The sequence below is a fragment of the Dendrobates tinctorius genome, unplaced genomic scaffold (assembly GCF_039654945.1).
Source record: "Dendrobates tinctorius isolate UK_male_01 unplaced genomic scaffold, ASM3965494v1 ptg000030l, whole genome shotgun sequence".
Classification (NCBI taxonomy): Eukaryota; Metazoa; Chordata; class Amphibia; order Anura; family Dendrobatidae; genus Dendrobates; species Dendrobates tinctorius.
Genome location: NW_027361698.1, coordinates 46,826,667 through 46,853,172, shown reverse-complemented (window position 1 = coordinate 46,853,172; position 26,506 = coordinate 46,826,667). Strand labels below are relative to the sequence as shown.

General features: G+C 43.1%; 1 protein-coding gene across 7 annotated transcripts in view; it reads right to left on the bottom strand.

Moving 5' to 3' along the window:
- Nucleotides 1–26,506, bottom strand: part of CUNH4orf33 (chromosome unknown C4orf33 homolog) — a 347,568-nt gene that overhangs the window by 294,106 nt on the left and 26,956 nt on the right. For all 7 annotated transcript variants that reach the window (XM_073572088.1, XM_073572092.1, XM_073572087.1 and 4 more), the window contains exon 2: nucleotides 22,514–22,694. In XM_073572088.1, coding sequence (XP_073428189.1) covers nucleotides 22,514–22,694 — 181 coding nt within the window. The remainder of the gene's footprint in view (nucleotides 1–22,513; nucleotides 22,695–26,506) is intronic.

Sequence of the window (26,506 nt, the reverse complement as noted above, 5' to 3'; positions counted from 1 at the left end):
TCAAAATTACCTGTCTCACGTGAGCCTATGAGGCTGTTGGGGGGGGGGGGGGGGACTCTTATCAACGCAGATTGACTGTCCAAACCAAGTACAAGTGCTCTGTGCCCCCTTGGAGTGGCCAAACATTTACAGCATGCTGTAGTCAGGTACGATTTTTGCACACAGTCAATTTCTAATTTTGCGACTGTGACAGGCCCAACTTTTACAATGGCCATGAAAATGTAGCATGACAAAGAAGTAGATCCACTAGCCGTCTGACCCACATTAGCTTGGAATATGGTTGCAATATGGCTACTGATGTATTTGCACAGATTGTGGCTTGCGACCATCTCTCACAGTGAAGTAGAGCTCTCGAGGCGAGAAAGGTTGAGGACCACTACATTACACTATGAAGACAATGCCAATGCAATGGTTTTACACTGAGGAATGGGTTAAACCCTTAGAATATGGCTCTATGAAATTGTAAAAAAAATATATAATCTGGTAGCAAAACAGACATATTTTTTTCCAGGAAAAGAGAAATTGATTAATAATTTCAGCCTCATAAAAATTGCAAATGACAAAAGGAAGCTCAAATCCGCTGATCAACAAAAGTGGCAAATTTCTATCTATGAAGAATGAATCTGAAGCTAAGGTCATAAAAATTAAAAAAATCTTAAAATAGTGTATCGTGTTTATTTATTCAGAAGTGTCATGTTTATTGTATGAGGTTTATTCATCACACAAGACGCATATTAACGAGAGTATGACCCAGAATAAGATATACATTGAACGCATCCATTCATGCATATATAAAAATCCAGCTCTACTGAGATCTCCATTCTAAATAGTGGTGAGCGAGTATACTCGTTGCCGGGGTTTTCCCGAGCATGCTCGGGGGTTGTCCAAGTATTTTGGCATGTATTCAGGGTTTCTAGCAGGCGCAAATCATGCAGCTGCATCGACAAAAATTAAATCTCTGAGCATGCCAAAATACTTGGACAACTCCTGAGCATGCCCGGGAAAACCCCGGCAACGAGTATACTCGCTCATCACTAATTCTAACCCAAACGGGTGAGTGATGAGACTCGCGGTTTAACCGCCCTGGAAGAGATCAGTTAGAGGGGAAATTTTGCAGAGTTAAGTGCGTTTTAGTATTGCTCCAATCATTCAGCAATCAGCACTTATCCTAAAAAAGGTCATTTATTTACTATGTATTTTGGGATTAGGAAAATATATATTCTGGTTTTGATTTCAGCTATATAACCAATTCTGTGACTACTAGATCACAAGCAGTATTTCAGGCATGGCTAATAGAGGAGACAAGCAATAAAGCAGAGGTGAGTAATCAGAATAGACTGCCATGTCTACACTATTTCTGCCCATTTTACAGTAATGGCGGAAAGCATTGGCACCCTTGAAATTGTTCCAGAAAATGAAGTATTCTTCCCAGAAAATTATTGCAATTACACGTTTTGTTATACACATTTATTTTCTGTGTGTGTATTGTAAGAACAAAAAACAGAACAAAAAGGCAAAATTGGACATAATTTCACAGTGTGCTGTGTACATAGAGTGACTGCAGACTTTATCCCCAAGCCTGGACAACCCCTTCATATAATACATTTTCATGGTGTACTCAAAGTGCTCACCACACATCTAGATAAGTTGCTTAAGGGGTCTAGTTTCCAAAATGGGGTCACTTGTGGGGGGTTTCTACTGTTTAGGGGCTCTGCAAATGTGACATCATGCCCGCACACCATTCCTTCAGTCAGCATTCCAAAACGTTACTATTTCCCTTCCGAGCCCCAACGTGCATCCAAACCGCAGTTTTATCCTACATATGGGGTACCAGAGTACTCAGGACACATTGCACAACAACTTATGGGGTCCAATTTCTCCTGTTACCCTAGTGAAAATAAAAAATTAGGGGCGAAAAGATAATTTTTGCGGAAAATTCCATGGCCTCTTCCTAGGCTATTAATATCAGCCCGCAGCTGTCTGCATAGCCGTTACTCACTATTAATTAAAGGGAGACCCTACGTCATTTTTTAAGGCTTCCCCATTTTAATAGCCAGTAAAGGCTAAGTATACAGTTGTGAGCTGATATTAATAGCCTGGGAAGCTACATGGGTATTACCCCTTTCCCAAGCTTCAAACATCAGCCCCCAGCTTTCCCTCTGCTGGTTACGAAAATTACGCAGGAGTACACGCCATTTTTCCAGAAAAATACTGGTAACCTTTTATTAAATACATCTACACTAAGCTGTACACACACTGTACTTTGTATTTGTCACATACATCTGTATATCTACCTCTTCTATTTGTATTCACTGTATGTAATCCATCTCTTCTATCCTGTCGGTTCCTGCTGTGATTTTACACTGCGCGGCTGCTGAATTACTGGCTTTTCTTCTATGTAATGTAATATAATATATATCTCACACATACACATACAGCTCTGGCAAAAATTAAAAGTCCACTGCAAAGTTTTCAGTTTGCCTGATTTTTCTCTTTATAGGTATATTTTTGAGTAAAATGTAAAATTGTTCTAAAAATGAGAAATGGTCAAAATTAAACAAAAGAACCAGTGCTTTCAGACCTCAAATAATGCTAAGAAAACAAGTTCATAATCATTTAAAAACAATACTATTGTTTTAACTCCGGAAAAGTTCTGAAATCAATATTTTATGGCATAACCATGATTTTTAAAAAACAGCTTTCATGTGTCTTGGCATGCTTGCCACCAGTCTTTCACACTGCTCCTAGTACAAAAATGTAAGCAGCTCTTCATTGTTTGATGGTTGTGACTATCCATCATCCTCTTGATTACATTCCAGAGGTTTTCAATGGGGTTCAGGTCTGGAGAATGGGCTGGCCATGACAGGGATTTGATGTGGTGGTCTCTTATATAGAGCTCTAGCAAAAATGATCTATTCTATTCTAACCTGTCACTCTGATTTCACTGTACGCGGCACATGAATTGCCGGCTTTTATTCTGTGTTTTGATTAATATTTCTTTGAAAACGATGTGCAAATTACAGAGCAATGCTCTATGTAAAAGCTCATGTTAAAATCGGATAGCAATCGCCTGCATTCCGATGTAAATCGGATGCTAGGTGTGAAAAATCGGATTGTGCTTGCGTGACACTTGTGCGACTCCGGCCTATGAGAGCCTCCTGGCTCACACATAAACCCCGGTGATCTACAAGTACTTTATTGCACCTAAACTACATTACGTATGCATTTAGATGGGTTTAAGGAATAAAAAACACTCGGTAGTGTTCCTTTAGTTTTAAAAGGGAGTCTGTCAGCAAGATTTCACCCCTCAAAACTATTTATATGTGCACATAGCTCTTTCAAAGACAAGCCAAGCAATACAGTGTGTCCGTAAAGTCATGGTGCACTTTTGACCAGTCACAGGAAAGTATACACGATCCCCGGATCTGACGCCCTTAGACTTTTACTTTTGGGCTTATGTGAAGCAACATGCGTACATTGAACGTATCAATGGCATCACTTAAAACAGAGAATCACAGACGTTATTCACTCTGTTACACCAGACGTCCTTACCCGTGTGTAGCAAGAACTTCACTATCATTTGGATGTGTGTAGGGCAACAAATGGAGCCCACAACGAACTGCACTGAATAGGTATGAAACTGGGAGTTTTTCTTTTATTTGGAGCAGATTTCACATTTCTATCAGCTTTTTGTTGCTTTTCAGTGACTGGTCAAAAGTGCACCATGATATATGGACATACTGTATTTTACATGGCCAGTCTATTCTTCCATCACTGAGAAATCAGCATTTGAACTGATATGCAAATGACTCTGGTAGATCTGAAGCTCTGTCACAAGAGCGCTGTAGTGACGCACTGCAGAGCTGGCAGTAAGTCACTACAGTGCTCCAGGCATGAAAGCCGGAGGTTCCCCGGAAAAATAAAATTCATTTTCTCATTGGTGCCACACTTTAAAGCACCACTCCAGCAGGGTTTTTGTGTTTTTGAATTGCACCTTCTTTAAATGGAATTCTGTTATGAACGGGTCACCGAGGATAGCAGGAACAGGCTAAGCCACCAGGACACCAGAGAGGTTGGTAACTCAGCGGATTGCAGACCCCTGATCCTAACAACACAACTAGCAGTAGCCGTGGAGTGTTCCTACGATGCCCTAGACGCCTCGGCACAGCCGAAGAACTAACTAAGCCTAAAGCCAGAATGGTGACATCTAAACTGCCCCGGAGCAGATCCCCAAAGGAATAGACAGCCCCCAAACATATATTTACGGTGAGACCAGATGAGACACAAACATAGGCAGAAAATAGACTGAGAAAATGATGGGGCCCAAGCTGTCTAGATAGGACAGAAAAGATACTGTCCGCAATCACGCAAAAACCCTAAAAATCCAACATATCTGATATACAAAAAAACTGAGGCCACATGACCTCACCCCCGCTAGATCAGCACTCTGGTGTGAAATGGAAGCAAAGCAAAAGATACTAATATAACAGGGGACTGAACAAACCGACACAAGCTGCAACATATGGAGCGGGGCCCAGCGCCGCTCCCAGAATGGAGTACGATGAACCCTCGCAACAAAGCAGAAAGCAAAAAAAAGGCACAACCAGATTAGATACAAAGGATTAGCAAAAGAATCACTTAACTGAACCATGCAGATCAGGCAGGAGACAGAAGAAACCAAAATGCACAAGGAGGAAATCACCAGCAACCAACAAGGGAAACCTGCTCACTTATATGCACCCAGCCAGTAATCCCAGATTCCCAATTATCGTCAGGTGGCAAACTTCCATCCAACTGGCCAACTCCACTACTCCCAGTAACCACCAGAGGGAGCTCCGGCTCAGAAATCCGAGCAAAGGAATTCACAACAGAATTCCCCTGCTCCCCATCTGATACTTATCTGTCATTGCCTTCATAATTTTCGAGTGTTGCTACAGACAGTCTCCGGTGAAAAGTGACCTGCTGGCAGCTCCAGTCTTTCATGGAGCGGCGCGGAGGTCACTTTTCAATTCAAGTCTATAGTAGCCTTGTTCTGACTCTCACAGACTTGCATTGAGAGCTTGTGATGTAGCTTATGACTTCCGGCCAGTCAGGAACTGCGCTTATGAGATGGTACTGAGGGACCAGAGTAGTGCCAAAGAATGGTGAAGATGCCGAAGAGCAAGTAAATATGACTGGGGGCAGGGGACTTACAATTAAAGCACCACTCCAGCGCTGAAAAAAAACCACTAAACGGTGGAATGGTGCTTTAAGTACTGCAGCCAAGCACTTTCATAATACTACTAACCTGCAGATGAACTCTGCATCTGCAGGTTAATAAAGTTATTGGACCTGGCAGGTTCCCTTTAACATTCAATGGAATAGTTTGTATATGCCATAACTGCATCTACACATACAAGACCCCAACCTCACATGGGAAACTTATGTCGCACATAACGTATCTAATCACTACACCATTTTGTCTGTTACGAGTTTTGCTCTTGTGCTAGGATGTATAGTTAGGATAATATATTCTAATTATATCGTGCTGGGGGAGTGACGGGATGGATTTTGAATTTTCATGAAGAATCATTCTGATTAGCAAACAGATAAAACTAACTGGAATCACAATGAAAGTCCTTTAAGGAAAGAGCCCTTGTAACAGTGCAAAATATGTTGTGTCATTAAAAAACAATTTGTGCAAAACATACAAAAACAATATTTTGATATGTCATGTTTGATGATTCCGCTCTGTAATAAGCAGATCAGTGCTTAAAAGTTTTAATGTGTTATCTAATACATTCTTTTGGCGTATTAAATGAGGATTTCCTACGTTCCTTTAGACTTACTGTTAGGAGTTATCCATTATGGTCACTGGAAATCTGAAATTATTCTATCAGGATAGCCATTTGTCTAGGGGCCCCGTCACACATAGCGACTCACCAGCAATCCCGACAACGATATCAACTTGTCAGGATCGCTGGTGTGTCGCTACATGATCGCTGGTGAGCTGTCAAACAGGCAACTTCACCAGCGATCAGCACCAGACAAGCTGAGCGCGCGGCGTCGCTGTGTACCTTAGTTACCAGCGCGCTGATACAGGGAGCTGGTAACTAAGGTACACATCGGGTTTCTAAGTGACGCGCGCGTCACTTAGAAACCCTGCGTTTACCCTAGTTACCAGCGAGCTGATCGCTGGACTCCCGCCTGTCACGCGATGCGTGCTGGCCAGCGGGAGACCAGCGATCAAAAATAACGTCCTGGCTATTCTAGGACGATCAGCGATAACCGGCAGGGGGGCCGGTCGCTGATAAGTGTCACACACAGTGATCTCGCTGGTGAGATTGCTGTTGCGTCACAAAAATTGTGATACATTATCACAGTTCTCGCATTTACAGCCACGAGGGATGTCTTCTCCTGCTGTGACAGACACCAATGACGGGAAGTATGAGATGTCCTCCTTCTGCATGGTGTCTGAACACTGACACACAGCCCGTTCCTGCACACTGCCATGTATATGGCCTTCTCCTTTACCTATAGTCTCACACAGGCCTATTTAATCACCGTTCTCTTCAGTGTTTCCTCCTCCCTGTGCCCCCATACAGGGAGGTCGGCCGTGTACACTATCTCCAATAATGAACATAAGGCAGTGGAGAACCGAGAGACCTTACCCAGATAGGAGTAGAATGCGGTTGATCGTATCTCAGACATAGTAGGACAGTCAGCTATAGTGGACCATTTAATACACCAACCCCAAATAATAAATGGGGATAAAGAGACATCGGCAACAAGATGATGAAAACTACATATTTAATGATAATATTTACATAAAAAATAAATAGAAGAGAAAAGAAAAACGGGCACTTAGCCCTAGCCAGTTCACCAACCGCCACTGAAGCACGGACTTTCGCGCGATACAATGCGGAAAGGAAGGGCGTTCCATCATGTCCTTTTATTTTTTCACAAGTTAAAACATAGTGTACAGGCAATCTCCTCATATTAGGGTGGATGTGCTCCCAGGCACAGATCAATCGGCAACGCGTTTCGACCCTGAGTGGGTCTTTGTCACGTGTGAAAAATAAAAGGACATGTTTTAGAAGCTGGAACGCCCTTCCTTTCCCCATAAAAAAGAAATACCAAAAGGAAATTTCTCAAACAGGTTTTTTAGAGACTGTGGGAGGCGAGAACCAGTGTAGGTAAAATAAGTAGCAGACAAAACAATATACTGTATTAGTGAAAATTATAACCTGATGTAATTAGCAGCAAAATCTAAGTAAAAAATGCATAGTGCCCAACTACTGCAGCAAAGTATCCATCATATAGGTATTGAAATGGTCATCACACAGCATATGTATTAAATCACAATGTAAAGTGCTTAAGTGCATAAAACATAACTTGCAGCTACTCCATCAAATTTACCTACATAAATGTCTCTCCTGGCACCCACCGACCTACCCAAACAGCGCCGTTTCCCCTGACTGGCTTCCTCAAAATGGGGGTATGTGTGTGTTATGTGCGGCACGCACCTTTATATGTAATGTCAACAGCTGATGGTAGCATCGGCTTAATCCGCGTAATGTTGCGCATGGGCCATTTTGCGGACTTCCCCTGTACAAAAAAGTGACGTCCGGATCAATGCGCCTTGAACGTGGAGTGGAACGCGCTGCATACCATAATGGCACATGACCAGAAGTCCCGGGGTTATGTGCCATAGAAAAGGTGTGTGCCACACAACACACATTTTACAAATTTTATGGGGTAGGCGCAAGTTATATTTTAAGCACTTAAGTACGTTACATTGTGAATTAATACATACGGTATACTGTGTGATGACCATTTCAATACCTATATGATGGAAACTTTGCTGCAATAGATGGGCACTATGCATTTTACTTAGATTTTGCTGCTAATCACATCTCTATATATAAACCAGAATGAGTGTGTGTGTGTGTGTGTGTGTGTGTGTGTGTGTGTGTGTGTGTGTGTGTGTGTGTGTGTGTATATATATATCACCAAGCAACTTTCATTTCAACAGAGCTGTTCAAAAGAAGCTGAGCTATGATTGGTTGCTATGAGCAAGGTTTCCCACCTGACAACACCTCAGCAGACACTGACATGGTGAGAGAAATCTAGCATCCCTGGGAACATAAGCTCCCAGCCATTGTCTGCCCCCAGAAAGGAGCAGAGCACATGACAGAAATGAATCGCCCCCTCCTGTGCCCATTTACACATCACACATCCTCCATCATATACGCACATCTTCCCCCTTAAAGGGATCATTGGTATGGAAGTCAGAGCAAATCCATCTCATAATATATATCTCTGAGTGTATAGCCCCACCCACTCCACGTAGCCACATTTTCTATAATATCCCACATCATCCCATCAACCAGAGCTACCAGACAACAACCCCTAATATCCCACATGGTCCCGTCAGCCAGAAACGCCAGACTACTACCCCTAATATCCCACATCATCCCGTCAGCCAGAGCTACCAGACAACAACCCCTAATATTCCACATGGTCCGGTCAGCCAGAGCCACCGGACTACTACCCCTACTATCCCACATCATCCCGTCAGCCAGAGCCACCGGACAACTACCACTAATATCCCACATCATCCCGTCAGCCAGAGCCACCAGACTACTACCCCTAATATCCCACATCATCCTGTCAGCCAGGGATCAGAACCAGAGCGCTGAGTGGATTTGTCCTGACCTAACTTGCATACCAATGATCCCTTTAATAGAACCCTGGGGTCAGAATCAGAGCGCTGAGGGATTTGCCCTAACTTCCATACAGGAGATCCCTTTAAGAGAGCCTGGGGTCAGTACCAGAACATTTGAAGGCAATTGCCCTGACATCCATACCGGGGATCCCTTTAAGAGAGCCTGGGGTCAGAACCACAACGCTGAGTGGAATTTCCCTAACTTCCATACCGGGGATCCCTTTAAGAGAGGCCTAGCGTCAGAACCAGAGCGCTGAGTTGATTTGCCCTGACTTCCATACCAATGATCCCTTTAATAGAAGCCTGGGGTGAGAATCAGAGCGCTGAGGGATTTACCATAACTTCCATACCAGAGATCCCTTTAAGAGAGGCCTGGGGTCAGTACCAAAGCACAGAGTGGATTTGCCCTCACTTCCATACCGGGGATCCCTTTAAGAGAGCCTGGGATCAGAACCAGGGCACGGAGTGGATTTGCCCTGACTTGCATACCAATGATCCCTTTAACAGAACCCTGGGGTCAGAATCAGAGTGCTGAGGGATTTTCCCTAACTTCCATACAGGAGATCCCTTTAAGAGATCCTGGGGTCAGTACCAGAGCATTTGAAGGCAATTGCCCTGACTTCCATACCGGAGATCCCTTTAAGAAAGGCCTGGGGTCAGTACCAAAGCGCAGAGTAGATTTGCCTTAAATTCCATACCAATGATCCCTTTAAGAGAAACTGGGGTCAGAACCACAGAGCTGAGTGGAACGGTCCTAACTTCCACACCGGAGATCCCTTTAAGAGAGGCCTGGGGTCAAAACCAAAGCGCTGGATGGATTTGTTATGACTTCCATACCAATGATCCCTTTAAGAGGGAAGATGTGCCTATATGATGGAGGATGTGTGATGTGTATATGGGCACGGGAGGGGGGATTCATTTTTGTCATGTGCTCTCTGCTCCTTTCAGGGGGCAGACAATGGCTGGGAGCTTATGTTCCCGGGGATGCTAGATTTCTCCCACCATGTCAGTGTCTGCTGAGGTGTTGTCAAGTGGGAAAACTTGCTCATAGTAACCAATCACAGCTCAGCTTCTTTTAACCAGCTCTGGTGAAATGAGAGATGCTTAGTGATTGGTTGCAAGGAAAACTGTTGCTCATTGCAACCAATCATAGCTCAGCTTCTTTTGAACAGCTCTGTTGAAATGAAAGATGCTTCATGATTGGTTGGTGATACACACATTCAGTTTTATATATAGAGATAGCTCTGGAATGCTTCAACTGATTTTGAGATTTTTTTTTGAGACATATTGTACTTCAAAATAGTGGTAAAATTTCTTCTATATGACTTGTGTTTATTGGCAGGAAAGAAAAAAAAATGAAATTTGGCAAAATTTTGGAAAGTCTTGCAATTTTCAAACTTAATTCTTATGCCCTTAATTCAGGAGAGATGTGTCACACAAAATAGTTAATAAATAACATTTCACACATGCCTACTTTACATCAGCACAATTTTTGAAACAATTTTTTTGTTAGGAAGTTATAAGGGTTAAAAGTTGACCAGCGATTTCTCATTTTTACAACAAGATTTGCAAAACAATTTTTTTTTTTTTTTTAAGGGACAACCTCACATTTGAAGTGACGTTAAGGGGTCTATATGACAAATACCCAGAAGTGACCACCACTGCAATAACTGCACCCCTCAAGGTGCTCAAAACCTGATTTAAGTTTTTTAACCCTTCAGGTACATCACAGGAATTAATGGAATATGGAAGGAAAAAAAGTAACATTTTTTTTTCACCAAAATTAAATTTAGACCCACTTTTTATTTTCACAAGGTAACAAAAGAAATCGAACCCAAAAATTGTAGCGCAATTTCTTCTGAACATGTCGATACCTACCCCATATATAGGGAAAACCACTGTTTGGGTGCATAGCAGGGATTGGAAGGGAAAGAAGGCCATTTGACTTTTTGAATGCAAAAGGTGCTGGAATCACTAGCAGATGACATGTCTTGTTTGGAAAGCCCCTGATGTGTGGGCTGTGCACTGTTTAGGCACAAGTGACCATATTTTGGAAACTAGGCCCCTCAAGGAACTTCCCTAGATATGTATGTGGTGAGCACTTTGAACCCACAAGTGCTTCACAGAAGTTTAGAACGAAGAGCCGTGAAAATAAAAATGACATTTTTTCCACAAAAATTATCTATTAGCCACATTTTTTTTTTTTTATTTACACAAGGGTAACAGGAGAAATCGGACACCAAGTGTGCAATTTCTCCTGAGTACACTGATACCCCATATGTAGGGGAAAAAGCAATGTTTGAGTGCCGGGTTCCAAAGGGAACGAGTGACGTTTTGGAATGCAGACTTTGATGGAAAGGTCTGCAGACATGTCGCATTTGCAGATCCCCTAGTGTGCTTAAACAGTAGAAATCCCCCACAACTGACCCTATATTGGAATTGATCTAGTGTTTTCCTGGTATGTGAATTTTATAATGTGGTAGAAAATATGTAAAATGTGTAGAGTGCATGAAGTTGGCCTACACAAGTTTTTTTTAACCTAATCTGTCAACAAGACTTGTTTCCTTTATTCAACTGGCATGTTTGGATGTTCTTTTGCATACATCTGATGCTGAATTTTATGGTGATGATGCAGGAGAGGTTTTCTTCTGATGATTCTTTCATGAAGGCCTTATTTGCATAGCTGTCTCTTATCAGTAAAACAATGTACCACATCTCCAGAGCCTGCTAAATTTTTCTGAAGGTCTTTTACAGTAAAGCAGGGGTCTGATTTGACTCTCTAGCAAATGCAATCCTACGAGCAGATCACTGAAATTTAGCTTGGTCTTCCATACTGTACCTTAACCTACACTATTCCTGGTAACAGCCATTTCTTAATTACATTTTGACCTGAGGAAACGGCAACTTAAAAATACTTACCATCTTCTAACTGTCATGATCCAGGTTGGATTATGACAGATTTTGCACAAGTAACCTTTTTTTTTTTCCTTTCAGCTGTTGGCTTAAAGTTAGTTTTGCCCCCGGTGGCTGTTAGGGTCATTGCACTCTGGTTACTTTAGTTTAGTTGCCCCCGGTGGCCGCTAGTGTTATTGCAGGTGATAATGAAGTAGGTGCGATTCCCTGGCTGCTACCTATAGAGTAGCAGGTGGTCTCACTCACGGTTGGTGATATTGCTCATTTCCAACCAAGTTTGGTGAAGGAAGGAATGACAAAGAGGAGTTCCTTGCAGCCCAGGGGAGCTCTGGTGTAATTGCTCCAGGCGGAAATTGAATTCAGGTGTCGAGCTTCAGGGGTGAAGCTGAACTTTGGTGTCGTACTCTGTTGCTGGGATCAATAGTAACAGAGCTAAGCTAAGAGGTGTTTTCCCTGTTTGTTACTTTCCTTGTGTGTGTATTAGTGCAGTGGTGGGATTAGTTTCTGCACCGTCCAAATCACTAGAAAGGGATAGGTGCAGGGCGAGCTAGGGATTTGAGGTATCCAGCTCGTCGCCAGGTGTGGAACCTGCCTAGGGATCGTCAGGAGTGTAGGGACACTGACTCAGGGGAGTGCAGCAGGTCTCCATGTCTCCGTTCCCTATTGCAGGGCCCTCCATTGTAACTGTTTCCGTGGTGTTTCCCTTAACTCTGTTTAAATTCGCCCTGCTGGAGGCGGTGTATCCAGGTTCACGGGTGTTCTAGAAATTCGCCCTGCTGGAGGCGGTGTATTCAGTCACACGTGACATTACACTAACCTTCTAGTGCCTTGTGGGTCTTCACCATTTTCATATTCAGAATGCTAGGCAGCGGCTTAGAAGAACTCATGGCCTTTTTCTGGGTGATGTGCAGTGCTAATTTTCAGCCACAGATAGGGTTTTGCATTTATTCCAAAACCTTCTACTTTGGTCTCATCTAACCAGGAGTACATTCTTCCACATGCTAGCTGTGTACCCTACATGACTATTTCGCAAACGGGACTTATTATGACTTGCTTTCAATAATTACCTTTTTCTTGCTACTCTTCCATAAAGGCCAGATTTGTTCAGTATTTGACTAATAGTGGTCTTGTGGACAGATTCTCCCAGCTGAGCATTGGGTCTCTGCAGCTATTTCCAGGTTTTACATCATTATCATTTGAAAGAGCACATTTATTAACAGGTAATTTTCTCCTTCTCTTTGCACTTTCCTTAGAACTGCTATGACCTGGGATGAGTTAATTATCTCAGGTTAATTTAATGTCACAAAGGCTATAAAAACACTAGCATTCACCACTAGTTCCGATCTATGGGAAATCTGACATAAGCCGTTAACAGAGTACGAGACTAAACCGAATGAATTGAGATCGGAACAAAAAGAAGGAACTTACTTTCTGTTGCTTGTGTCACCCTTCGCTAAAAAGGCATTTAATCTCAAGCCAAGAAATCATTTTAAAGTGTGAAAAGCAGATGATGATCTCCTTCTAAAACCAGACAGGATGTTGGGTAAGGAGACTTTGAATTTATCGACAAGAATACATTTATGCACTTGGGCCAAAAAAAATAAAAATAAAAGTATGTTTCAGTGCTTCAGTTATTCTATTGTAAAAATGTGTCTCTGGGAAAGTCATGAAGTTGTCATGTAGATTTCTAAGTCTACGGAAAGGTAAATGCGCCTTCAGGATGTGATTGACATGTAGACTTTCAGCTTTCATTCAAGGGTTTTTTAATATTACACTAGGAATTATAATAATGGAAGGAAAGTTGCAAAAACAGTGTAGCTCGGTCACCCTTGTTTGCATCCGGTGCCCCGCCTCAGGTGGTCGGCGCACAAATTGATTTCTTCCCAGTTCATTTATAAAAAGGATGACATGGGAATAACCTTTTAAAAATGAAAACACAAGGACAATCCTATTAGAAAGCTAGCAGAGACTATTGCTGTACCCAAAAGAGAAAAAAAAAAAAAAAAAGATTTATTCTTAAAAACAAAAAAGGAATGACCTGACGAGTTCAGCAAAAAGCCCAGAAAAAAAACAGAAGACAACTAAAGTGGACAAACCCAGAATTACTTCCTTGATAGTGTGCTTGACGCTATATTGGGGAGTCTCCTAAAAAGAGATGTAGTATTCTCGAAGTTTGCAATAAAGAGAAACCTTCATGAGTGACAATCCAGAAAGCTCATCTAAAGATGCAACCCCTCATATGCTCATTAGAGAACGGTCAGCCAAACGATCATTCGACAGAGAGAGGTATCTCCTTAAGATATATGGAAAACTCATATCAGCAGAGAGCGCTTATATTCTCCAAGAGTTGGCCACTGCCAGACTGACAGCTTATCTGTATGGAGAACAAAAGGATCAGCCACTGAAATTCAGCAGGCCAGATCCTTCATGATACATCATCATCTGTGTAGGCATTAGTCAAGAGGCCGGAATGCACAATATCAGTGAGTTTGGACGACTTTATTCTAATGTCTATGGGATCCTTAAAAAGGGGTTGCCCCACGAATAAAGTTAATTTTAATCAATAGATATTGGAATAATAATCATTTCCTCAATTGGATATTTCCACAATAAAATGTCCCTGTGCTGAGATAATCTTATAAATGTGTCCTTGTACTGTGTAATGGCTGTGTCTGACCGTACAAGGAACATGGTCTGATCACACCACAGCTCCTGGGCATGGTCTGATCATACCACAGCTACAGAAGAGGTTATACAGACAGGACAGCATGGAATCACAGCGGATTCTTTCTGTGAGGCAAAACATTTCCCTGTCTGTTTTTAAGCAATGTTTTACCTTACAAAAAGAATCAGCTGTGATGCCCTGCTGTAATGTCTGCATATTCTTGCTTCCTCCCCTGCCCAGGAGCTGTGATATGATGAGACCATGTTCCTGTACGGTCAGACACAGCCATTACACAGTACAAGGACACATGTATAAGATTATCTCAGCACAGGAACATTTTATTTAAACACATCCAATTGTGGAACTTATTATTCCAAGATCTATTTATTAAAATTAACCTTTTGTGAGACAAACTTTTTAAAGGCGCAAGGCCAGAGGTTTAATAGACTTTACACGAGACATCAAAATGAGCTGCCCAGTTCTAGACCAAGAATTGACAGATAAGATCATCTTATACTATTATGGTGAGAAGAGAAAAATGTGACAAAAAAGGAAATGCTCACAATCCAACACATACTAGTGAAGGCAGTGGCAGGTCATGGACACATATGTTTAACAATGCAAAAGAGTCACTGGTGTTTACCGATAAGGTAACTGGATAAAGATAGGATACTGTATTAAACTATATATTCTGCTAAGATTTAATACAATGCTGAAAAAGTGACAGGACTGCGCTTCACAGGGCAGAGGGATGATGACCAACACTTTGGCTGGGTTAACAAAGCATTTGTTAGTTTGCTACTACGTTCTGAGGCTTAGTCAAGGCTTCTTTCCTAACTAACCCACAAAACAGTATTCAGGCACATGTGCTGATGGGGCCATTGACTATAATGATGCAGAGTGAGTCACAGTGAGCCATGTCGTACAACATTTTTGGCTGTATACAGCTATTGCAGGCGGGCAGTGTCAGATTTCGCACTGTCTTGGGGTCCTATTTTACTCAGATCTTTCCTTCACTCCCTACAACCAATCACTCATGTCACCTGCACCTCAAAAAAATCTCTAGGATTTTACCTTTATTTACCTTGGACTCTGCAAAAACTCTTTGTTGCTTTGATTCATTCTCAACAGTATTACTGTAACTCCATCAGTCTCCCTCTTACTAAACTCTCCCATCTCCAATCTACCATGAATGCAACAGCCAGAGTCATACTTCTGTCCAACTACTACACTGATGCCTCCACCCTGTGCCAGTCTTTGCACTGGTTGCGCATCCACTACAGAATTACACGCTTTTTTCCCCTGCCTGCTGGCAATACCTGCTCTCTTGGCAGCAAAGAAGCCGCTTTTTTTGCTGCGTATTTTCTAGGTTTGAGTTGTCTCTTGTGCATGCTGATGAATTTTAATTACTCCCCCCCCCCCCCCCCCCCAAAAAAAAAAACACAACACACACCCCATGATGAAAATTCCCTAAGGTTTATGCACAAAAAAAGCGGCAAAACCTGATACCTGCATTTTTTCATTTACTCATTGTTTTCTATATGTGAAAATGCACTGCAAACACACTTAAACACTGAAAGAAGTGACATGCTGCAGTTTGCAAAAACACATCAGTTTTCCAAATCAGTCAAGGGGGGGGGGGGGGGGTGACACTGCATGGTATTTCTGAAATCTAACAGCTTTTACTGGTACAGTAAAGCACAGCTTAAAATTTGCATAAAAAAAGGAAAAATGCAACGTGTGAACATATCCTTACACATTAAGCTCTCGAGAGTTCTGCACCACACCATTTCTCACCACCACCCTAACTATGCTCTCTGTTTCACAAGTGATCCAAGTATAACTTTCTAAATAATGAGAACCTCCCACTCTTCTCCAGTACCTCTCTTGTGCTGCACGAGTTCTGGAATGCTCTAAAAACAGATTTGTTTGGACTTGCCCGTCACCTTACCTCACTAGTCTAACTATTCCTTGCTCTCCCTTCCATGTACTCAGCAGCACTATGTATCTGTACAGATACTGCCTCCTGATTGGTTCATGCAGCATTATTTAAATACCCTTATTGACTATACGGATGTCTGGACCTTGCGTCTCAAGCAGTAGATTTTTACATTTTGTTTTACCTTGACTGCAGTCTAGGCTCTGCTGTTCCAAGAGGTCATTCACAATTCAGCTTTCATACAAGTAGGTGCCTAATTGTTGACTCTGCTCTGTTGTTCCAAGATGCTGCCTGCTTTGCTTCTCCAAAGTGCCAATCTACACGGCTCTGCTGCTCTGAGGTACCCACTCTACTAATGATATGTTCCACAAGCCATTCAGCAAGTCCAGATCTCATATCCCACACGGCTCCAGGTGTCGACAGGTTGTTCCAGTGATGATGCTCAGACAATCCAACTGACTGCATCAACAGGCCGGTGCTGCTCACCCTGACCTGCGGCTTAGAGAAGTCACTCCACCAGGTGAGCAGAGAACAATATCATTACATCCAATCTATTGTACAGAGGAGAAATTATAAATGTTTCAAATACTTCTGTACCAAATTATGTATTCCATGTGTTGCTTAATCCGTTGTGAGTGAACTTTCTATATGGGTTGCAGAATTGCAACTTTTGTAAATAAAGTAATGTCACTATTTGGTAACAACGGTCATGATTGAACTCCAACAATAAGACAAATCGGTCTATTTGAGATTTGCCACTTTATTTAAATAACTCTTCCTTGATTACAATACATCATATATCAGTGACTTTACCAGATAGGGCTATACAGAATGCAGTAAGGCAAATTAAATTCAGTAGTACTTATCTGTACTTTAGCTTTAGTTTTTCTTTTAAATCCAGCCATGTCTCTATGGGCTTGCCCTCTTTTAGCAGAACCACAAGCAGGGATGGTTAGTTATTCTCCACTGTGAGAATCAACAGCACTGATCGCTAAGGTCAGGGCTTCACAACAGACTCCCGTTGAAGCAGAGCTGGGTTAATTATTACTGATGTCAATTGGCACAAGAATGAATAAACCACTAATTAATCCCACTGAGCACAAACTGTATATTTCATAACACGGTTGTGGCCAAAAGTATTGACACCCCTGCAATTTTGTCAGATAATGATCAGTTTCTTCCTGAAAGTGATTGCAAACACAAATTCTTTGGTATTATCTTCATTTAATTTGTCTTAAATGAAAAAAACACAAAAAGAATTGTCCTAAAGCCAAATTGGATATAATTCCACACCAAACATAAAAAAAAGAGGGTGGACAAAAGTATTGGCACTGTTCGAAAAATCATGTGATGCTTCTCTAATTTGTGTAATTAACAGCACCTGTAACTTACCTGTGGCACCTAACAGGTGTTGGCAATAACTAAATCACACTTGCAGCCAGTTGACATGGATTAAACTTGACTCAACCTCTGTCCTGTGTCCTTGTGTGTACCACATTGAGCATGGAGAAAAGAAAGGAGACCAAAGAACTGTCTGAGGACTTGAGAAACCAAATTGTGAGGAAGCATGAGCAATCTCCAGGCTACAAGTCCATCTCCAAATCTACCGTGCGCAGTGTCATCAAGAAGTTTAAAGCCCATGGCACTGTGGCTAACCTCCCTAGATGTGGATGGAAAAGAAAAATTGACAAGAGATTTCAACGCAAGATTGTGCGGATGTTGGATAAAGAACCTCGACTAACATCCAAACAAGTTCAAGCTGCCCTGCAGTCCAAGGATACAACAGTGTCAACCCGTACTATCCGTCGGCGTCTGAATGAAAAGGGACTGTGTGGTAGGAGACCCAGGAAGACCCCACTTCTTACCCCGAGACATAAAAAAGCCAGGCTGGAGTTTGCCATAACTTACCTGAAAAAGCCTAAAATGTTTTGGAAGAATGTTCTCTGGTCAGATGAGACAAAAGTAGAGCTTTTTGGGCAAAGGCATCAGAGTTTACAGCAGAAAAAAAGAGGCATTCAAAGAAAAAAAAACACGGTCCCTACAGTCAAACATGGCGGAGGTTCCCTGATGTTTTGGGGTTGCTTTGCTGCCTCTGGCACTGGACTGCTTGACCGTGTGCATGGCATTATGAAGTCTGAAGACTACCAACAAATTTTGCAGCATAATGTAGGGCCCAGTGTGAGAAAGCTGGGTCTCCCTCAGAGGTCATGGGTCTTCCAGCAGGACAATGACCCAAAACACACGTCAAAAAGCACTAGAAAATGGTTTGAAAGAAAGCACTGGAGACTTCTAAGGTGGCCAGCAATGAGTCCAGACCTGAATCCCATAGAACACCTGTAGAGAGATCTAAAAATGGCAGTTTGGAGAAGGCACCCTTCAAATATCAGGGACCTGGAGCAGTTTGCCAAAGAAGAATGGTCTAACATTCTAGCAGAGCATTGTAGGAAACTCATTGATGGTTACCGGAAGCGGTTGGTCGCAGTTATTTTGGCTAAAGGTTGTGCAACCAAGTATTAGGCTGAAGGTGCCAATACTTTTGTCTGGCCCATTTTTGGAGTTTTGTGTGAAATGATCAATGTTTTACTTCATTCTCTTTTGTGTTTTTTCATTTAAGACAAATTAAATGAAGATAATACCAAAGAATTTGTGTTTGCAATCATTTTCAGGAAGAAACTGAGTATTATCTGACAAAATTGCAGGGGTGTCAATACTTTTGGCCACAAGTGTACAATGCTAACAGTCAATCAGGAAAATTGCGTCAACTGCCGTGGTATGGCAAGCAAGTTACCGGGATGTAGTACAAAGTATTGTTTGATGGTCAAGCACAAAAGCATGTATACCGCAGGACATTGGCTAATCATTCAGATTCTTTGTAGAAAGGAAAGTATTAAACAGCTGTACAAGACATTCCAGTAAAATTGTATTGCTACATGGATTAATTTAAAGGAAATCTGTTAGCCTGACCTGACAATATAAACTAAGCGTGTAGGGCCAGATTCATTGTTGCATTGTAGAGTTTAGGGACTTGTACCCCTTATTGTTCTGGCCATATTGACCTTTCCATTTTGGGTTGGAGTTAAAGGGAACCTGTCATCAAATTTTCTTGCCTATCAGCTGCGGCCACCACCATCAGGGGCTTATCTACAGCATTCTGTAATGCTGTAGATAAGCCCCCGATGTTACCTGAAAGACAAGAAAAAAAAAAAAAAAAAAGTGACTATACTCACCCAGGGGCGTTCCGGTCCGGCGCCTCCCATCTTGCAGCGATGATGTCCTCTTCATTCCTGGCCATCACGGCTCAAGCGCACTGCTCTGCCCTGTTGAGGGCAAAGCAGATTACTGCAGTGCGCAGGTGCCGGAAGAGGTCCTGCGACTGCGCACTGCAGTAATCTGCTCTGCCCTCAACAGGGCAGAGCAACGCGCCTGCGCCGCAACGGCCAGGAATGAAGAGGACGTCATCGCTGCAAGATGGGAGGCGCCGGACCGGACCGCGACTCCCTCCGGACCCGTAACGCCCCTGGGTGAGTATAATCTAACTCTTTTTTTCTTCTCTTTCAGGTAACATCGGGGGCTTATCTACAGCATTACAGAATGCTGTAGATAAGCCCCTGATGCCAGAGGCCGCAGCAGATAAGCAAAAAAATTGATGACAGATTCCCTTTAAGGCCTCTTTCACATATCCATTTTTTTGATAATCCGACACGATGCGGCGAAAAGTGTTTAAACCGGATCCGGAATTGGATCCAGTTTTGGCACATAGAATGTAATGCTCTCCGCATCGTGCCGGATGGACATACAGCGCCTCCAGTTTTTGCCGGAAACGGCAAACCTGCGCCGTCCGGCGTCAGCTAAAAGCGTTGGCTGCAACTTTTTTTTGCGGCGCCGGACCGGCTTTTTCAACAGCGCATGCGCGGGCACTGAGTTTTAACCCCACAAGTGCCCGGCGCAGCACGCGCTCTCTCCCCCCCCGTACATACCGGCTTCCCCAGTGCTGGCTTCCCCGATGCTGCCTCTCTCGCTCGCTCCCGCTGCGGCTCCTTTACCGGCTTCCCCGGTGCTGCTTCTCTCTACTCCGTACATACCAGCTTCCCCGGTGCTGCCTCTCTCGCTTGCTCCCGCTGTGGCTCCTTTAAATGTTTTACAAGCCGGATCAGGCGCCGCACCGGCATCCGCTGTCACCGCTGCACGCCTGATCCGGCGGTCCGGCTTTCCGCCGCACCCCGCCGGAACAATCACACCAGATGTGTGAAAGTAGCCTAAGGGTTTCCCAATGTTTTCACTCGATTCTTCAATTGAGACTGGCCGAAAAGTCAAAGTTTGACGCAAATGTTCTTGAGATCCTTTCTATTTTTAAACTTTTTATTGAAAGATACCACAGGATAAAAGTTACAAGCATGTAATATCATAGTATAATGTCAGAATGATTCAAACATTTACCTTTATCCATTTAATACAATAACATGAACGTAACATCACACTCAACAATAGAGTGAACAAATACAGAAAAACGGACGGGTTGGAACATAGTGTATTAGAACAAGCTCCGTCATGAAGCATTGACCTCTCACCTAAATTAGCTATTTTCTTATCAAAATTTAGAACACGTACCAATTCGGGCCATATCAGAAGTTCACTCTTTTAGTCCATGCATATCATATATCACAGTCCATATGTTTGAAGGAACACACATCAGGGCTCGTAATGTGAAACTGACGAAGTCATGGTATTAGAGGATAAATGTGTTAAGTGTGAGTCACACCATCTCTCTCAAATCCTGTGAAACTTCTGGGGACATCCTCTATTTCTATATAATATATTCTCATATGGTATTATATTAACTAATTTTTTCCACTGGTTGATAGTGGGAGCCGCCCATCCACCTTAGTGCTATTGCATTCCTAGCAATAAATATAACCTCCAGGAGAAATATCCTATCATAATGCAACTACAATTCTTCATCCACAATACCCAAGATACATATCTCTGGGACACTCAATAAGTATCCCAGCTATCCATTCCAATGTAGTTATCACTTGTCTTCGTATTATACCACAATTCCAAATAAGATGCCAGAAATCCGCTTCTGGTTCCCCACACCTATGGCCTTCATCAGAAGTTAATCTGCTAAATCCATGTAATCTGATCGGAGTCAGGTAAGACTGATGTAGGATATATAGTGGAATTAATTTGTTATTTGCGGCTGGCGATACTATTTTATGTGCCCTTGAGATCCTTTCTAGAGTGAAGTTATCCATGTTTTGGCACAATTTTTGTGCCATTTTTCAAAACGCTCAACCTTTTGCAGTAAAAGTCCCCAAAAAAACCATAGAAAACAATGACAATTTTTTAATTTGTGTATAATGCCGCAGGACATAGACAGAAAAGGGACTTAAAACAAGGGTAATGACGACAAGGGGCCATAGCCTTGTAGAGAACAAAACCCCCCTAAAAGAAAAAAAAATAAATAATCACAACTTTAATGATCTAATCGCTGCCTCCGTTCTTCAGAAATCGGCGTTTGGTCAGATTTTTATACGGACCCATGGACTTGTGTTGCAGATTACGATCTGACCCGAGAAAAAAAACAAACATACATGGGGTACAAGTGTAATCTGTGAAAACCATGGATAGCACTCGGACAAGAAAATAGGACTTGTGAATGACAGTATGGAAAAGTTCTCAAGTCTGAATCACGGCTACAATGGAGTACTACATTAAAAGGTCTCTAGTAAAAGTTCACATACATTAGAAATGTTTTCTCTCACATTCACTGCTAATAGAAATCTTTCTTACGTCACACTGCTGTTACTCATGGAATAGATCATGTCTTGTCGGAGAAGGTTTTGTTAGGTGAATCAATGAACACTACTGTACGTTTTCAGTATTTTCCTTCAGTGAACTCTAAGACTCTCCGTGGAATGTACATGATATTCACTGAATAAAAGTCTATCTTTATAGATTCTGGTCATGCTCTTCCTTCTTTACTTTTAACTATGGCAGGTATGTACCTACTGACCTATGTTATCCAGTAAAAAGGACAGAATGACATGATCAATGAAATCCAAATAAAGGAGACAGCAAGACAAGCTCCGCACAGATGATGTCTTTACATTAACCTTTACCCTGTAAGTAAGGGTCAGTTAACACTCATTTCTTCCCTTATCAGGGCTTAGGCCATAGCTCTACCATTGTAAAAGTCGTGTAATAAAAAGGCAAATAAAAATATGACATCATTTTATATATTGTACATTACACACAAACACAAGTACTGTATATACTGTGTACAAACCTTCATAGTCCCAGAGTGCATTGAAGGGTTCTCCGGCTGGGCCTTGAGGAGCCGGAGGGTCATTAAAAAATGGGGCAGAAACCTGCAACTGCAGGCCCTCAGGCGCTGGCTGTAGACAGAATTTCACAGGCTCATGTGGCACGTGGGCACTGTTCCATTCATGTTCAATAGTAAATTCCATCTAAAAACAGAGAAAAAACATAATATGAGGTTTTAGAAAACTACATTAGTATCACTCAGAATTTCTAAACTTATTACAACAATTGAAGGAATGAAAAGTTCATAGAGGAGTCCAATTGTGGCTGAAAATTGCAAAAGAAACATTAAAAGTGCTAAACTGCTCTGAATTACATACAGTGGCTTCAAAAAGTATTCACCCATTTTGTGAATAAGATTTATGTGTGATGCATCAGCACTAAATAGTCTAAAGTTAGTTAAGTGAGAAAAGTCTTAGTTACTTACCGGTAAAGGTATTTTTCAACGAGAGAGGGCATCCGCCCTTCAAGGACAGGAAACCTACAGACATAAAAAGGGCGGCACACCTCTCTCCCGCTTCAGTTAGATTACAGAGCACAAGAGGACATCCAAGATAAGTAGCCTTATACAGTACACCAAATAATTTTTCCCACACGTGAATGGAGGGAATAGGAGGATGCTGTCATGCGCTCCGAAAAATACCGTTACCAGTAAGTACCTAAGACTTTATTCGGTCTCCCATGACAGCACCACGAGAGAATTACAGAGAGGTAAGAAAACTAGGGAGGGACCACAGCCTGAAGCACCCTTCTCCCAAATGTGAGATCGGAGGAGGTACCCATATCAAGCCTATAATGCTTAAAAAAACATGGTACAAGACTATGTAGCCGCCTTGCATATCTGCTCAATTGACACCTCTGATCTCTCCGCCCAGGAAGTCGCCATAACTCGCGTGGAGTGAGCCTTCAGATCCTCTGGAACTGCCTTACCACTTGCTGTATAAGCTAAAAGAAATCACCTCCCTGATCCATCTAGCTAAAGTGCATTTTGAAATCTTAAGCCCCTTCCTAGCCCCCTGAAAGGATACAAATAAAGAATGATCCCTTTTACAAGGGTCAGTCACAGAAACATATCTGAGTAGGCATCTCCTGACATCTAGTTAATGGAGCCTTTCTTCATTCTGATTCCCAGGGTAGGCACAGAAAGAAGGAAGAACAATCTCCTGCAGTCTGTGAAATTTAGAGGCTACTTTCGGTAGGTAAGACGGATCTGGCTTCAAGATATACCCAGTTGCTGGAAGATAGGGTTATGGTGGAAGTCTGGAAAGGGCCTGAATGTCACTAACCCTACAGGCTGATGTTAATGCAACAAGAAGGGGAGTCTTAAGGGAAAGCACTTTTATTGGGGAGAATCAATAGGCTTGAAAGGAGATTGTCAACGCTGTTAGAACTAGGTTTAGATCGCAAGGCACGATTCTTTCTTTAAAGGATGGGTCTAGACCTAGACGATGCTCTAAGAAACCTTGCTACCCAATAACTGAATAATTGCCAGCGAGATCCCAATTATATAGGGCCCCCAGAGCTGATAGCTGCACTTTGAGGGTGTTCGTGGATAGTCCCATCTCTAGGCCCCTTTGTAGGAATTCCAAAACCTGCCCTATCTGAACCTCTCCCCCAATCTCTGCATTAGAGGCAGACAGGTTCTGGTTTATATCTTTGTTGTGGATACTTTCCTACTCTGAAGTAGAATGGCCACTAAATTGTGAGAAAACCCTTTCCCCATCAACAGGGCCCTCCCAAATTCCACGCTGTCAGATGTAGACTGGACGCTCGTGGATGGAAGATTGGTCATTGGGAGAGATCTGGGAGTTCCGGAAGAACCCATGGATTTGTGATGGACATTTTCCTCAGCCAGGAAAACCATGGCCTTTTGGGCCAGCCAAAAGTTGGCAATTAAGATAGATCCGGGAGGACACGGCACAGGTTCTCAACACCAACGGAATCGTCCGTGTTTTCCGAGGAGAAGAGGTATCTTTTCCCTATTTCCGGGGGTTCTGAAGTGATCTTGCCCTCCCCCTCGGAGTCCGTATTCGGCTCATCGTCTGATGACTGATCGGACTCCCATCTTGGTCACTTAGCCTGCGGCTGGCTGGAAGGCTGAACTGGCAGCAGTCCGGAGACGGAGGCCTGGACCTCCTCCTCTGACCATTGTGCGCATTTCTGCCAGGAAAGAGGCTTGTTCGCCCCTACTGTTCTTCAGGGTGCAGTCCTCACGCAGGGGTTTTTTCCATGACCCTGGAAATTTGATGGCACAGATGGAGCATTTGGGTCTCCTGGATGTCGACGCTGTAGGAGTCGGTGCCGTCTTCGCCTTAATACAAAGCACAGGAGTTTTATTAAAGCTCCTGTCCTTTTTAGAATATACAGCCCACCCCACACTCCAGTGCCCTACTTACGGACGCTGGCTGCTCGGGCTGTGCGGCGTTTTCCATGGTGGAGAGTGATTACAGCGCACCTGTATGGTCGCCCCCCTCCCCAGTTTTATCCTACCTCCAGTCAGGAGACCTGAGCCGCGTGTCCACCGTGTCTGCCCGCTCTGATGCGCCCATGTCGTGGCGCCGCCGGAAGTCATCATTGGGCACCTGGAAGTGACGCGGCCGCTGACGCTCTAGCGCCTCTGGACGATGCGGCGGGAGCCGAGAGCCACGCGCCGCCTGTCCACTGCGTCTGCCCGCGCTGATGCACCCATGTGCAGGCTAGCCAGTTACGAGTGCTATATATTATAAAATTTGGAAGAAGTTCTGCTCGGAAGGTGGTAGTACCCCCATAGACCTGTCTCGGCCAAATATCACTCAGATTCTTGACTTCCTGCAGGCAGGATTTAATAAGGGTTTAAGTCCAAGCACATTGAAAGTCCAGATAGCAGCTTTAAGTACTTTCCTTGATTTCTCCTTGGCTTCTCATCCTTGGATAGCACGGTTCACAAAGGCCATCCAGAGATTAAGACCCACGTTAAGGAAAACAGTCCCCCCGTGGGACCTAAATCTGGTACTTAACGCTCTATGCAGGCCCCCATATGAGCCAATATCTGAAGTAGACATCATAAGGCTTACACACAAACCGTCTTTTTAGTAGCCATCACCTCAGCCAAGTATCTAGGTGAGATCCGGGCCCTGTCAGTCCAGAATCCCTACATGCAGATCTTCGAGGACCGTATAATACTAAAACTAAACCCAGGATTCCTTCCTAAGGTAGTATCTCCCCAGAATCTAAATAGTCCTACCCTCATTTTGCCCATTCCCAAAAAACGATAAAAAAACTTTTTCACTTGTTGGACGTCAGACGAGCGGTCACACGCTACTTAGAGGTCACGCGAGAGTGGCGACAGGACACAAAACGGTTTATCCAGTACGGTGGTAAAAATAGGGCTAGAGGTGCATCTACACACACCCTAGTAAGATGGATAATATCAATCATTTCCTCAGCATACGAGGCCGAGGGATTACCTATACCAGAGGGGCTTAGGGCCCATTCCACCAGGGTGATAGCGACGTCATGGGCAGAGAGGGCGGAGCCTCAGTAGAGCAAATATGCAGGGCCGCCACCTGGTCTACGCTAAACACTTTCTGTATTCACTATAAATTGGACATGCTAACGGATAGCCAGGCCTTCGGTCGTAAGGTGCTACAAGCAGTGGTCCCCACCCTAGACGAATTCCTACTTTAGTATTCCCCATTGTGCTGTCAGGATAGGACGTCCTGGAAAACGCAGATTAGACCTACCAGTAATGTTATTTCCAGGAGTCCATCCTGACAGCACTGCTAGTTCCCTATCGTTGATTTGTATTTGTGGTAATATGCTTGTACTAAATCTAAATAAATAATTGCATCCATACTGGTGTGGTACTTGGAAAAAAATCACTGGAGTGTGGGAGGGGACTTTTAACCTCTCGTGCATTTCATGTCCCTGTAAAGATGAAAGGACAACCCCATCGTGCTGTCAAGGCTGGACTCCTGGA